At 37.5% G+C, this 15928-nt stretch overlaps 2 protein-coding genes across 3 annotated transcripts in view; one reads left to right on the top strand and one right to left on the bottom strand.

Moving 5' to 3' along the window:
* POLR3G (RNA polymerase III subunit G) overlaps window positions 1-1748 on the bottom strand; it is a 78280-nt gene extending 76532 nt beyond the window's left edge. The window contains exon 1 of one of the 2 annotated variants that reach the window (XM_051993518.1): window positions 1670-1748. The gene's annotated coding sequence lies outside the window, so the exon portion shown is untranslated. The other variant, XM_051993509.1, reaches the window with a different exon arrangement.
* A 669-nt stretch (window positions 1749-2417) lies between these two features.
* Window positions 2418-14848, top strand: MBLAC2 (metallo-beta-lactamase domain containing 2). The gene is made up of 2 exons (XM_051993497.1): window positions 2418-2887; window positions 13408-14848. The coding sequence occupies exons 1-2, from the start codon at window positions 2434-2436 to the stop codon at window positions 13791-13793; spliced, it is 840 nt and encodes a 279-aa protein (XP_051849457.1). The 5' UTR covers window positions 2418-2433; the 3' UTR covers window positions 13794-14848.
* Window positions 14849-15928: the final 1080 nt, after the last annotated feature.

Below are 15928 nucleotides of genomic sequence, written 5' to 3'. Positions count from 1 at the left end.
GCCCCCACTACTGACCTTTATAGCTTATTTTAAGTTCCAACTTTTAAGTTCTTAAGCTTATTTTAAGGTCTTAAACTTCTTGTACAGGAAACCTTCAGACCCTCTCAATTCTAGTTAGTACCTTTCCTGTGTTAACAACTTCCTATTGTACAGTATGCTTACTTTTTAGGCATTTGCATGTGGTCTCTCCCTCATTAGATTATAAACTCTAGAGGGCAAGGACTCAGAACCAATTAGTATCCTTTTAGCTTAGCACAGTATCTGGCACATACCTGGGTCTTAATAAAGGCTTACTGATTGATTGATATTGATTACCTATTATGTTTAAAGTAGACCAAAGAATTTGAAAAGGAGGCCTTGTTCCCTAAATCCATTCACTATCCCATCAAGCACAGTGGCTTTTCTAAATTTTTTCAGCTCTCTTGAAGCCTCTCCTGGTCTCCTATCCCTTAGCCATCATCTCATAGCACTCACATGCTGTTGTATTCTCCATCAGACTTTGAGCTGCTGGGTTCTTTGCCTTTCTTTGTGCCCTTTGTAGCCAGGGCAGACATACAGTAGGTGCTTAATAAATGCATGTTGATTTGCCGAAATTCTAATAGGTATAAAAGGAGCACAAAAAGATAAATACAAAATTTCCAGTCAACATCTCTACCAAGACAAAGTCATCTTAAGCAATTTATAGACTAATAGTATACTTTTCCTCAAACAGAGGAGCATGTTAGTATTCGCCTCCATAAAATAAGCCTGTCTAATTATGTTTTACAACTCCATATTGCAGACTTCAAGAAACTTAATGTTGGGGGGGTGGGAGGAGTGTTAAGAGTGCTGTCTGGAAAGAACAGCTTTGCTGACCAAAGTCAGCCTGGGGCAACAATGCAGAGAAATTTTCTAAAAGTTAGTGGGTGAAGTCAACATATGGGTGGGGTGAAGAAGGGTGGTAGGGCAGGTTAAAAGAAATACTCATTTAGGTGGCTAACTGGGCCACACCCACCTTCTCCAATCTTCCCCAATTCATCTTTTGCCAGCTGCCTCTTTTTTCAGCTCAGCCTCTTTTCAGTTCCCATCCCCCTTACCTTGCCTTATTACAACCATGAAGAAAGTGTAAAATATAGATCTTATTTTGTTTTAAAGCTTGGCAGCCCTCCTCACCTCATGACACGATTTAATGTGCTGACAGGTAAGTAAAAAGATACTAAGTGTTCTGCCCTTTGCTGCAAGCCTGCTGCAATGACCAATAATATTTGGGGTGGGCAACAAACCCTTCACTACCTTAGATTATGCCTATAACGTGGTTAATGGCCCACAAAGTCCCCAGTAATGAGTAAATTACTTTCTAATCTCATTGCAGTCTGCTCCAGCAAGGCGAGTGGGGGTGGGGGGGGACACACTAAACTACAATCAGATAAGACCCATTACAGGACATTTGGGGTTTAAAGGGAGCAGGAAGAGGCAGAAGTGTTCAAACTTCTTTCTGGCTGGGGGCTATGTTTTCAATTAACTTCTCCAAACCAAGAGCCCTTTCTTTAGGCTCCACGTTAACTCCCCTTACCCCTCAAGGTCCCCATCGCCTACCTCTCCTCCCTGGTCGGACTTGGCTGGGCCTGCTTATGTTCTCAAACTCACAAGTATGCCCTCGAAAGCTGGCAGGGAAAGAGTGCTGGGTTACCTGTGCAGTCTCTCCCCGTCGCAGGGTTCCACCTCCAAGGAAACTGAACCCCTCCCTTCTCTTCTCCCCCTCCAGAACAGCATTCAAATTCCAGCCGGCTGAGGCCTCTTAGCTCCGCCCCAAGTCCCGCCCACTGCACGGCAAGCTTTTTCAGCCCTGGGCAGGCGCCCTGACTGCTGCCTGACCGGCCTCGCCCCCACCCATTCCTAGCCGGTTTGGCGAGCGCTAGAAAGCGCGCTTAGCCCCCGCGAGCTTCGGGCACGCGCGCTCACCCTCGTTCGCGCGGGACCTGTGGCTTTGCAGACGTCGCTCTCTCTGCCTCCTCCCCCCCCTACCGTTGCTGCAGTTTGATCCACCCCGGGGTGAGGAGGGTGGAGCGAGAAGGTGCCGCTTTCCGCGCTCTCTCTCCCTGCTGCAGAGGGCTCTGCGCTGCAATTGGAAGGCGCTGCCCCGCGACGCCCATTCGCGGGGGCTCAGTCGAGGCTGCGGTTGCTACTGCGTCCTTCCCACCTCCCCTCCACCCTCCGCCCAACGCCCGCCCCTCCTCTTGGCCCTGGGCAGCGCAGCCTCTCCCGCGCCCAGCCCCCCTGGACTGAGCCCCCAGCCGAGCCCTCCTCCTCTCCAGACGGCGCCGACAGCCTGTGGGAACTGCAGCTGTGTCAGCTGCCGGGACAGAGGGAGAGGCCCTGCTGCACCCCTGCACCCCTATACCCACGTCCCTTCGCTTCACATCCCCGTTCTTGCGCTCCCTCCCCATCCCCAGCATGTCGGCTCTGGAGTGGTATGCGCACAAGTCCCTAGGCGACGGCATCTTCTGGATCCAGGAGCGCTTCTTCGAATCTGGCAACCGCGCTAACATCTGGCTAGTGCGCGGCACAGAGCAGGACGTGGTGATCGACACCGGACTGGGGCTTCGAAGCCTGCCAGAGTATCTATACTCGGCCGGCCTCCTACAGGACCCGGACAAAGGGGAGGACTTGGTGCGGCGGCCGCTACTGGCCGTAGCCACTCATGTCCACTTCGACCATGCCGGTGGGCTCTACCAATTTGACCAGGTAGCCGTGCACCGGGCGGAGGCGGACGCCCTGGCCCGAGGGGACAACTTTGAGACGGCGACCTGGCTGTCAGAGAGCGAGGTGGTGCGGGCTCCCAGCCCCGGCTGGAACGCCAGGCAGTTTCGAGTGCAAGCGGTGCAGCCCACCCACATCCTGCAGGAGGGTAATGGAGCACGGGCCTTGCTGACCGCTTCGTGGGGAGAGGGGCGCGAAAACAGGGGGGAGGGTGCATGCAGCCCGGAAAAGCCTCCAGTGATCTTAAATCAACCGAGGGCGGAGGAGAGTGGGACTGGGCGGAGAGGGTAAAAGAGAGAGTTCCCTTGCCAAGTTACCAAAATGACACCTGTCTCCATTCCTTCCCTTGGAAGGAAAAAAGATCCCTGGAGAGGCCCCTTGGGTTCCCCGGGCCCTGCAGATGGGAGGGGAAAGCGCTGTGCTACAGTGGAGAGACACAGTGTACAACTAGTGTAGTAGAAGACGGCTCCGCCCCCTAATTAGTTTCTGGAGCCTGGTGCAGTGGGAATGCCACAGGCTGTGAGACTGGATTTCCTGAAAGATTTCCACCTACTCATTCCCATTCTGAGCACCTGTTTGACATTTCAGTCATTTAAGGGGAAAAAAAAATTTTTTTTCGCCTCAACCACTTCATGATATAGGTCATCCTCTCCTTCAGATCCAGCCTTGGAACGAAGAAAAATAGTTAAATAAGACCCCGAAACAGCAGCCATTTGCAGCGTTTTCAACCCTTATTTTCCTTTGCTATTCAAAGGGGAAATGTTTTATTTGTATTCTAAGACCAATACTAGATTGCTTCTCATCAGAGGTCAGATGCTTTTTAATGACATTTATTCACATAATTGTTGTCTTTTTATTTCCTTGGTTCTGCGTTTTTCATTCTGCCTCAGTTAATACGAGTCTTCTTATGTTATGTCTTATTTTCAAATGCCATCCAATTTTGATTCCATATACTTTGTTGAAGGGAGCCTCGGTAACTGTCTAAAAAGCATCATCTCTGAATTGAGAAGGCCTAGGAATTGCACCTCTCACACTACATGTGTGACCTTGACCAAATTAAAGCTCCTTGAGCCTGTTTTCTTAGGGGCACTAGATAGCATCTAAAGGTTCTTAAGATGGGAGAAAAGCATGTCTTTATTTAAATATAATTGGGCTTTTTTGTAATCTTATATATTTTTTGCCTTTAAAAATAATCTGAGAAATGGACCATAGACTTTAGAACCCTTGCTTGCAAATCTAGATTAAAGATTCTCAATTTTCCTGTTTAGGCCTTTGATTTCATTTGGGTATAAATCCCTTTACCTTATTTTTGGCTCTGCTTCTTTTTTTTGTAAATTAGATTTTTTTTTTTTTTGAGTTGTAGTGCATTTAAAAAGTTGAATGAATTTCCATTTGTCAGAGGCAAGATTTAAACTGAAGCCTTTTCCCAAAGCCAGATCTCTAGTAAATACACCAGAGCAGTATTCCATTACATTCATGTGCCACAATGTGTCCAGCCATTTCTAATTCTAAGGCAGATACTGTTTTTAGGTTTTTTTGGAGGCTATTGGAATTAAGTGATTTTTCCCAGGATCATAAACCTAGTAAGTGTCTAAGATGGGAATTTGAACTGAGGTCCTTGGGCTTTCTTGGCCAGTGCTTGCCACCAGTGGGATCTCCCTATCCCTCTGTTTTTAAATGAAATTTTATTTTGATTTTAGATCTACATTCTCCTAGCTAACTTCCCCCACTCCCAAATTCAGAAAACAAAAAAGCCTATTACAAACATGTACAGATAAAACAAATCCCTCAGAAAAAAAGTCTCAAAAATATATTCATCATATTTTTTAGCCCTAAGTCATCTGTACTTCTAGTTGGTCAGTATGTTAATTCCTAAAGCTTTAAATTGTTATCACAGTTCCATATCTCTGTTATTGGATAAATTATTCTTTGGAGTTCTGCTCAGTTCACTCAGAATCAGTCCTTCCAAGTAGTTTCATGTATCTCTGAAACCATCACCTTCATTTTTTGTTATAGCATAATATTCCGGTTCTTTGCTACCACAAAAAGAACTGATATTAATGTTTGTATTTATGGGCATTTTTCTTCCAGCTACTGTCTTTTTGTGGGTCTGGAGTTTGTAGTGATTTTGCTGGGCTAAAAGACATGCACAGTTTAATAATTTTGCTTTTGAGTTTAGCTGGATTTAACAGCTATTTTCCCATAGTCTCTGGCATTTGTCACTTTTTTGCCAATATTATGAAAATGAGTATTACTTTACTTTAATTTGAATTTTTCTAATTATTTGTAATTTAGAGGATTTTTTTCATATGACTATTTATACCATAGATTTCTTCCTTTGAAAATTGCTTTGTGTTATTCCTTTGACCATTTGTCAGTTGAGGAATAGCTCTTTTTCTTATAAATTTATTTAATTTCCCTATATATCTTAGAAATGAAGTCTATCAGATTGAAAACAGTTCTTGTCCACTTAATCTGTTTCTCTTTTAAATTTGGTTGCATTAATTTTGTTTCTACAAAAACTTTATAATTATCTATTCTTATCTTATGACCCTCTTTATTTCTAAGCTTTCCCTATCAATAATCTAACAGATAATTTCTAATTTGTACCCTTAGTTTAGTTATGACCCTTTGTCCAGCAAGCACTTTAAAAAAAAAAAAAAAAAAAGATGCTACATGATTTACATCAAATCGTTTCAATGCCAAATTATTTTTGTTCTCCTGAGAATCTTTCCCCTCATCAACTCAGTCCATGACATTATCAATTCCAACTTGTAGCTTTACAGAATAATTCTAGAGAGCAATTATTGAAAACTATACATTTATTTTCTAAAGAGATTTTTTGCCTTCCTGATTGATTCAAATAAGACTTGTGATTGTGAGGATAGAAAATCAGTAAGAGTAGGTATCACATGAACATTCAGCCTACCCAAATTCAACTTCACAATTTCATTATTCACATTAGGCAAAAAAAAAGAGGAAAAAAAACCACTTAAAATAGTGCCAGTTTTAGTCACTACTAAATACAAATAGCCTATACTTGGGAATACATGTGAGATGGGGAGAGCAATGTGCTAATCCTTTTGCTAGTCTCAACATATGGAAGCACTGAGTGTGATTCTAGAACCTTCTCTTCATTGTGCCTACAAAATGGTAGAGCTAATAAAGAAGGGAACAACCTTAATTGGCTTTCCTAGCATTTTCTGTTCGTCCAGAAAATCCCTGCTGTGTACCTTTTTACTACATTGTGCCCTCTCTTGACTCATGCTGAAACAAGAGTAAAAAAAAAAAATCGACACCATTTTCATTCTAATAATTTTTTTGTGTGAAGACTTTTCAAGGATATTTTTTCTTAATTGTCATTTTCTATCCAAATAAAACTCCACCTGTTTTGTTGTCTTCCTTTGTATGGAGGTTCTGACTACCCACTTCCCCTGATTAATAATTTAACTAATGGAATTATGGAAAAAAAAATTTGCATTCAGTTTCTATGGTAACCATCGCACATCTTCCTTGCTGTCTTAATACTCCCTCTGCCTTCTTTTAAAAACACTTATCCCCTTTCTAGCTGTAACTTTTTAAAAGATAATGTACTATTTTATATGTCATTTAAAGACCTTTCCAGGGTACCATGTAATCATCTTATACACAGTTTGTGATACTATAACCCAATTTAGGCTGTAAAACAATTTCATCCATTTTCCCACCACAAACAAGGCCTGCAAAAGGGCCTGCTTATGGATATCCTCTAGTATTAAGATGGGCTTTGAGAATTGAGTAGTTGTTTCTGCAAATGTTAATATTTTTAAACAATTTAACCAGATTTTTTTCTTTCTTTTTTCCCAATTTGCACTTTGTGGTTGTCAACAATATATGCTTTTAAAAAGCACTTGAGCTCAGGGCCCTAATAGAACAAGAAAGACTTGATTCTGAATTGAAATGAGCTAATTGATTATAACAGCAGTGCCACATCTGAGGTTTGGATAAATGATATTCCCAATTTATAGGTAAGGAAATTAAAGCCTAATTAATTAGGCATTTTTACACTAATATATCTTCCACTCTCACCTCACCTCCACTCAGTTGTCAATGATTTTCTTAAACTCAGGTTTGGCAATGTCATCCCTCTATTTAGTAGGGGAATTAGAAGGGATTAAACATTTTTGCACAGTGCTATGCACTGTGCCAAGTGCTTTACAAATATCCCAATAAACTGAGTAGGTGCTATTATTATTCCCCATTTTATAGTTAAGGTAATGAAAGCAAACAATGACTTGCCCAGAGTCACAATGAAGCCAGGTTTCAACTTGGATCTTCCCAACTCTAGGAGTAATTTTTTCCCCCTGAGGCAATTGGGGTTAAGTGACTTGCCCAGGGTCACACAACTAGGAAATGTTAAGTGTCTGAGGCCAGATTTGAACTCAGGACTTCCTGACTTCAAGGCTGGTGCTCTATCCACTGCACCAGCTAGCTGCCCCTAGGCCTAATTTTCATCCACTGTGCCATCTCCTCCGAGATCAAATAGAAAAGACATTCAGAGTTCTTATTGACCTACCTACCCCTCACCTTTCCATTCTTCTTTCACATTCTATCTGTCTTCTCCCACTCCTTTACCCTCCCATCCCAGTGTAATTCTATGATCCAGTGAAATTGGTCACTTTGCTGTTGCTTCTCCAAACTGCAGACATTTTCCCTAGCTGTCCCTCATGGTTAGAATATTCTATCTTCTTATCACTGACTGGCTTCCTTCAAATCCAAGCTAAGTCCCATCTTCTACAGGAAACCTTCCCATTCTCCTTTAATACTAATGTCTTCCATCTATTATTTCCACTTCATACATGGCTTATTTATACACTGTTGTTTGTATGTTGTCTTTCTGATTAGACTGTTTGCTCCTTGAGAGCAAGCAGTTCTCTTGACTTAAATAGGTCTTTTGACATAACTTTGAACTAAAATTATCTGAATGTGGTCTTTATATGACAGTGAAATCAAAAGAACAAACCTACATTTATTGTCAACAATTGATGAAATTATTGCATTTATTGCAGATATTTTATAAAAAAAATAAAATTAGGTTTTAAAAAATATTCTAAGCAGTTAATTACAGCTTTCCACAAATTTCAAAATGAATAAAATGTTTAGAGGATCTATTTTTATTCTGATGGTATAAAGAGTAGTTTTTAGAAAAGGTAAGAGATTTACAGAATTTTGGGGAACTTAGGCATTCTCAAGTCTACTTTTCATGACTATATCTATGTAATTTCCTAAGTTTTAAGGTGTGAAAAAAAAGCTTAGTATTTACAGAAACACTTGGAAAATTGATAATACTGACAAGCAGCTTCTTCTAACACATCAGGAGCTGTAAATTTCACCTTTTTAAAAGTAGTATCTCGTTTCCTCTATACCTAGAAATGTTTGTTTCTTATTTCTAAAAAGTATGTCATATTAATTTTCTGGCAAAGTAGCTGGAAGTTCTGAAAATAGCCAGATTTTTAAAATAGTGATGTGGAATAATGTATCTTTTCTTTCTAGAACTTCGTGCTAGAGAGGCAAAAAATTGTATCTGTTCCATTTAATGACTTTCCCAATGTCCAAAAGTTGTTGGATTGTTTCCTGAGGCAAACTACATCTAATAAATTATGCACAGAGGGGCTCAAGGAGAGATTAGCTAAATCATCACATCTAGTTGTAACAGAAAAAATAATTCCCTTCTATCAATGGAATAGGAATACCATTTTCATGGATTTCACTTTGTTTCATTATGTTTGTCTTTATGATGTGAAAATGAGTGGGTATTATTATTTTGCAGAGTGCTTAAAGTAATTACTTGAAGTCAGTGAATCCAAATAATTTTATGAGACTGATTATACTACTTGTACAGAGTTTGAGGCTTAGGATAATTTCAATTTGGGATAGAATTCCAGCTACCTGCAGCATCATCTAAGTGGCCTAATAGTTCTAACACAAAGCCAGAAGTAGACCACCTTGGGAATGCCGAGTCCTAATGCAAAAATCTACTGTATTTTAAAGGGAAACATGCCCAAAGAGTGTGTATAAAAAGAGGTATCATTGTCCAGATTCAGAAGGATAAATCTGTACTCACTGTACTCACTTTCATCAAACCATATTTAGAATATCATTCAAGTTCTGTTTTGGGTGTGACATTTTAGAAAGGATACTATCAAGTTGGAATGAGTCCAGAAATCTATTACAAGGGAACTTAAAACTGTCATATAAAGGTTATATAGAAGAAGTTAAAGAAGAGTACTTAATCCTAAGAAAGAAGAGAGTTAAGGGATGTTGTATCAATGTGTTCAAATGGTTCTTATGGTCGAAGAAAGGTTAGACTTATTCTATAGGACTAAAGATTGGCTAGTTAGGGTCAATGATTGGAAGACAAAAATTTCAAAAAATTCAAATAAATTAAGAAATAAAATGACCTATCTAGTGAGATAGCAAGTTTTGTGTTATAAATAGTCCTCAGGCAGAATCTGGGACTTGCCAGTGATTTAGAAAACTCTAATGAATTGAATAAGAAGTTGGACTAGATAACAACTAAAGAGCACCTCTTGGTTTGTGTTTAGCTCATTTGGAGTCCTAAAGCTTAAAAAGAAAAAAATTAAGTCCTTGAGTCATGTTTTTAAAAAATAACTAAAATGAAAACATAATGATGTCTCTTCCAGGATCAAATAAAAAAAATTTTTTTTGCCTTGAAAGACAAATGTAAAGAGACTGAAATTCCTTTAATAAAACCTTTATTGACTAATAATTGAACTCTGTAAGATCCATAATGCTAAAAGGAGGAGGCTTCAGTTTTCCAGCGAGTAAAATGAGAGGGTTATTCCAGATCTCTAGAATGTTGTCTTTTGATTTTGCAGATGGGAAAGTGAAGCAATTTCAGTTTGTTATTACTCTCTACGATAACATCCTTAATCTTTAAATATTTTGGTACTTTTGACATGCAATGCTACTTTGAACAATAGGGTTTGAAAATCCAGCACTCAAGAGGTGTTTCCTTTTAAATAAACACTTTGCCTTTAATTAGAGTGGGCTTTTTTACTCTTTGATCAGGAGGTGTCTGGATTGCTTCCCATTTGTTTGAAAAGAAAATTGCCTTTTTTTTTTTTTTTTTTGCTTTTGCCTTTTTAATTCATTTTTTCCACCCAAAAATTCACTTTATTAAAATAAATATAACAATAAAGTAAATAAAAGTTAAAGTAAGTTATTATTTTTAATTTACACTAAAAAAGTAAATTATTAAAGAATGCATGTTAAAATTTGGTATCTACCATTTATTGTATTATTGCTTTTCACCCAATACTTAAGTAGATTAAGGTTGCTTTTACTCTAATCAGAACTTCCCCAGATTATGTGCCTTTCATAGTCAAAAGTTTGTACCCTTACAGCCTGATATAACTTAGTAGACAAATAGCTTTGCCATTACCACTTTTCTTCCTGTTTTTTTTTGCTTTTCCAGTTGCAGAAAGAGCACTTTGGCATTTTATACTATTAAGTGGTTTCTTACAGGAAACTAGTTTGCAAGATGAGGAGAGGCAAGATTGGATTAGGTTCCTTTTAACTCTAGACAATTTGAGGTTCTAATTTGGCAGTATGTTTGTTATTGGGAGAAAGTATTCAAAGTTAAATTGTAATGGTCCTTACTTTGTACTGGATAAAAATAATTTCTTTTAAAAATTATTTTTGTATTTTTAAAGTAACAGTTTTTTATTAGTTTGTCCCTCTCCTTATCTCTCCCAGTGAATTAAAAAAAAAAACCCACCCTAAATTTCTTAATATATCTTTCATAATATAGTAAAACAAATCACTACATTAGCCATGTCTAAAAATGTATGTCTTTTTCTGCATTTTATTTATCACTTTTCTGTCAAAGAGGTGGTGATATTTCACCTTCATTCTTTTGGTTTTGTAGTTTATCATTGCACATTGCATTGATCAGAATTTCTAAAGTCTAAGCCTCAAATGAAAATTAATTAAATATTCCCCCTAAGTCAAAGGACCTTGATGACTTTTCCATCATTGCCTCTTTAACCTAGGTCATTTGCTCCAATTTTTCTCTTCCCAGCCTAATCCACACCACTTTTATGAGCAGCATTTTCTTTTGAAACTTCTTGACTATCTTTGATAGCTTACATTTAGAGAAAGAGAGGGGCTCATCTTTTCAAAACAAATTCTATTTTTATCCTAGAATACAACTTTTTAAGCCCATCTAAACAGAACTAATCAGGATTTTAAAACAGGTATAAAATAGTTTCATTACATTGCCTATGTTAGAATAAAAGACTTCAGAAACCTTTCTGGTATAGTTTGGCATTTTTGATGTTCTAATAATACTCGAATGCACACTACTCCTATAGTATGAACATTAGTAAGGCATTACAAATATCAAATGGCATTATATATGCATGCTTTGAAGCAAAGGCTATATGAGAGTAAAGAACTCTTCTTTATTGCTTAATATGACTTGCTTAAAAGGTTTGGCCCCATAAGTAAAAGCCTATAAAAGCAAACTAAGCACATTGCTTACTAAGGGGCTGATTGTTGATAATTCCTGTCAGTGGACTGATTGTTAGATTTTCTTCAACTACAGATAATTGAAAGAAGCACATCATCCACATAAACACATTTCCTATAGAAATGCAACTCCTTAAGCCATTTGTATTTTGTTTTATCTCTATTTTATACTAAACTATATCCTGTACAAGTTAGTGAAAAGTTCAGAACAGTATAATCCCTGAATATTAGGTAAGTATTATTACAATCAAACATAATTTTTTTTCTTTCTTAAAAACATTCTGCCAAGGCTCTTGAACAAAAAAGATGCTGATCCAACCTCTCATCTTGTAGATAGGGAAGCTGTGTCCAAAGAGCTTGGAAATTGCCTAAAATTTACATAGGTAATAATAGATTTGGGATTTAAACCTAAGCTAGATACAGCTTTTCTCCACTCTCAATTCTGTTACTAGTCAACAAAATATCTCACCTACAAGACAATGGTAGGATTTATTCTTAGCACCTGATTGAAAATTACCACCTACTCTAACCTGCTAACATTTGCTGAGGGGATAATTTTTCCAGGATTTCTTAAAAAGACCTCTATAAAAAACATTTGATCACAACTGAGCAGTTAATTTGCCAAACTTAATAAAAGTTACTTGCATCACCTGCCACACTCACATATTGAAAGTAAAACAAAAGTAGACTTAAATGATTTTTAGCTTTCCAGAGGCACTGTATTATTGCATAAGAATGCTCTCTCAAATCACTCTTTCAAAGAGGATTTTGGGAATTTCCCATCCTGTTCCTTCTGACATCAGTTTGAGACCTAGCAATACAAACAAGATAATGACAGTGTGAAAAGAGATATTTGCCTTAGACATTGGGCCAGAGAGCTTTTATCCAGTCTTTTTATGTGATCTTCTGGAGTAAGTTTCAAATACTTGGCTCAGAGAAATTGGTATTTTCCATTTGGGTCTCTGCTGGAGGTTCAGGAGTATTAATTCAAAATTAACTTCTCTCAGGAGACAGCGAGATAGTGAAGTGGATAGAGTGCCATGGGTCAGGAAGACTCATCTTCCTAAGTTCAAATCTGGCCTCAGACACTTACTAACTTTCTGTCTCTGAGCAAGCTGCTTAACCCTTGTTTACCTCAGCTTCCTCATCAATAAAAAGAGCTGGAGAAGGAAATGGCAAACCACTCTAGTATATTTGCTAAGAAAACCCCAAATGGGGTCATGAAGAATCAGGCATGACTGAAACAATTGAACAACATTCAATTTGAACAGCTAGGGGCTCAGGGTATTTTGAATCTCATGTTGCAGTTCTCGCAAGTAAAAAAGAAACTATGAGACTAATGGGCCCTAGCTATTACTGATTGCTTTATCTCTAGGAAAGTATCCTTTTTGTTGCCTTATTAAGCTCTCACTTCTGGCTATCTTGAAACCTCACCTCCACTATAAAAGTTTTTGCTAAACTGATTTAAAAGGACAAATTCTTATCCATTGTTCCTCAATCATTTATCTTCTCCCTAATCTTGCTGCCTTTCCTCCTCAATCTTTCTGAATATATATTGCATTATATTTTGCTCTGAATCTTCATTATATTCCCTCCCAAACCTTTTTTTTTTAATGATTATCTGCACAAATAATTTTATTAAATGTTTTAGTTTACATATATTGCCTTAACCTGAAGATGAGGCTTCTCAAAAATCTGAAACTATCCCTTTTTGTCAATTGGCGATAGATTAGAGAAATGGAGGGAGATAGATAGATATGAATAACCCATTTGGAAACTATCATCACTATAAAGATGACCTATGTAAAAAGTTTAACTCATCTGTGGTTTAATAGATCTTTCAGAATTTCTGTGTCCAAAAGATTCATTCCCCTACTGCCAGTCTGTCATTGAGCATCTCTGAATTTAAAGGCCTTAGAAAAAGTATGTATATTCCATCATCAGGTCCATACTTGAAGTTCACTCCAAGTTCTAATGTTTATTTCATTCTTAAAACTCAGTTGGGAATGTAATTTGTCTTTTTTTCCACCAATTATTATCTTTCTCCAACCATTTAACTTTGTATCCTTGGGCATATATCTTTGTAACAAAGTTCATCATGGGATTTTTATCTTTAAAATTTGTTCTCATTTCTAGGGGATGTGATCAGCCTTGGTGACAGACAGCTCACTGTAATGCACATGCCTGGTCACTCCAGGGGAAGCATTTGCTTACTCGACAAAGATCGGAAGATTCTATTCAGTGGAGATGTTGTATATGATGGAGCAATGATTGACTGGCTTCCATACAGCCGAATAAATGATTACATTGTAACCTGTGAGCGCCTGATAGAATTGGTGGACAGTGGTGTGGTAGAGAAGGTGCTTCCTGGGCACTTCAACACTTTTGGAGCTGAAAGGCTTTATCGCTTAGCTTCCAACTATATTTCGAAAGCTGGGTTGTGTCACAAAGTTTCAACCTGTGCTATGAGATCTCTTGCAAGTTTAGCACTGCGTGTAACCACTTCTAGGACCCCATCCTAGTTTGTATGTATTGGTTTATTATGTGATTGATACTTTTAAAACCAAGCAGTTTTGTGGTTAAAATAATTGATTGTGATCATTTCAAGAAGTGCTTTCTCAGTATTGGGGGGGGGGGGAGATTTGAGAAGGAATAAGCCAAAAGAGGGAAATTTATTATTTTAACTTATTTTCTTTCCACCAAATGATTATAATAAGCCTCTGAAACAAGCTAATAGCTTGCCAAAGTTGTTGCCTTTTAAATGTTTGTGGGTTTTGTTTTGTTTTGTTTTTGGTCATCAAAACTGTGGGATAGTTGCATGGGGAAGGCATTTTGGAGAAAAGAAGAGTTATCCATACTTGCTTTTGGAAACTCTTGTTTTATTATGTGCATTAAAGTAATTTGGGGGGGGGTGTCCCAATCCTGAAATTTTCAGTATTACATTTAAATTGAAAGATGAAATGTCTTCGGTTTAAAATTCATTTGAACTTAGTGAGAAACATACAATATAGCCATTCATATAATACCTGAAACATTTTACTACTGTAAGGACTGGATTCATGTGTGCCATGATTTATTTATTCTTTGTGTAAGTTAATGAAATAGTCACTGTCTATTGTGTGTTTATTTTATTTATTTAAAAAATAGTAAAGTGCATTTGGGTTTGATGCAAAACTTTATAAAATAAATGCTTCAATAAAAAAGCTGAAAAGATTGCTATAGTTGAGATACTGTATTTTGCAAATAGTGAAATTTTAAATGTGCATATTTAACTGCAAATGTTTAGATTTCTTGAAAGGACACTGTCAGGTATCCTTAAAATATATATATATATGTAACTTGAAATGTTTTTCTTCCCTTCCTACTGGTCTTCAAGGAAAAGTAAAAAGATATCTCAGAGCATTCTCTCTTTGGGCAACACTTCATATGTAATCAACTTTGGGACACATTTTAAAAAATTGTTTAGTCTTAAAGCAAACAGGTATTTTATTTGGTCCTTTGTCCTATGTTGCATTAAAGGGCTTACCAAATTAATCTCAAAGTGTAAATTAGATATTGATCTTTTTCTGATTCACAGGACTAATTCTTTTCTGATGGATTCTGAACCACCTACAACTTTTGGCTAAAATGGAAATTCTCATTTACACAGTCTAAACAAAAGCTAGACTAATCCATTTTGGCGTGTGTGTGTGTGTGTGTGTGTGTGTGTGTGTGTTACTTTGAAGAAACATTAAAGAATTTTTTAAACTCTTATTACTGCCTTTCTAATCCTAGCATTCCTGAATTCAAACTGGGACAGTTACATGAAACTCAGTTTTAGGATTGCTAGAAGAAAATTTCCAAAATAGTGTGAAACTCTTTCCCCAGAAATTTTCCATATTCATTTGTTTTAACAGAACTTAAGCATCTGCCATAAGTATAGCACCATGCCAGGTGGCACCTTGGGGAACTGTAATGGGAGTCAAAGATGGGTTTCTTTCATCATAGAAGTCATGACTGACTACAGCAAGCACACAATGGAGAGAAGGATACCAATGAAAAGTAAGGATAACAATGAAAATGTAGTATAAATGAGTTCAAGAAACAAAACAAGCAAGTACTGTTTATAGGTTGAGGTTAGCCAAACAAAGTTTATGAGAAAGGTTAAATAATGAGCCAGATTTTGAAGGAAGGGATAGTTGTAGATTGGTACATTACTTCTTTACATTAAATATCCCATATACTGATTCAACAGGCTTAATAGAAAATGTTTAGTATGTGCAATATTCCTTATTTGGGGGGGATTAATAAGAGGCATCCATACTGCTTTATGGAAAAGCCTATAAAAATGAATTTTTTCTCTGCCCTGTTTTCCTATAACCATATTAGTAAATAAAGTCAAGGAAATTAGGGGATTCATGGCTTAAACAACTTTTATGGCTTTTTTGTTCTCACTAATCACCTATACAGAGCCATAATGCTCATAATCTGGAATCAAAGAATGCACAGTTATATGAATACATACAAATAAAGATTCTGTCTGTGCTATGTGATCTTTTGCAAACTCATCTCTTTGAATAACAAGGATCAAGTCCTAATCCAAATTGACCTTTCTTGTAATTGAGTCTATAATTTAAAACTAATTTTGTAATCTTTAAAAATAACAAAGTATTATCAA

Source organism: Antechinus flavipes, chromosome 1 (genome assembly GCF_016432865.1).
Source record: "Antechinus flavipes isolate AdamAnt ecotype Samford, QLD, Australia chromosome 1, AdamAnt_v2, whole genome shotgun sequence".
NCBI classification, from domain to species: domain Eukaryota; kingdom Metazoa; phylum Chordata; class Mammalia; order Dasyuromorphia; family Dasyuridae; genus Antechinus; species Antechinus flavipes.
This window is presented reverse-complemented; position numbering and strand designations above follow the sequence as displayed.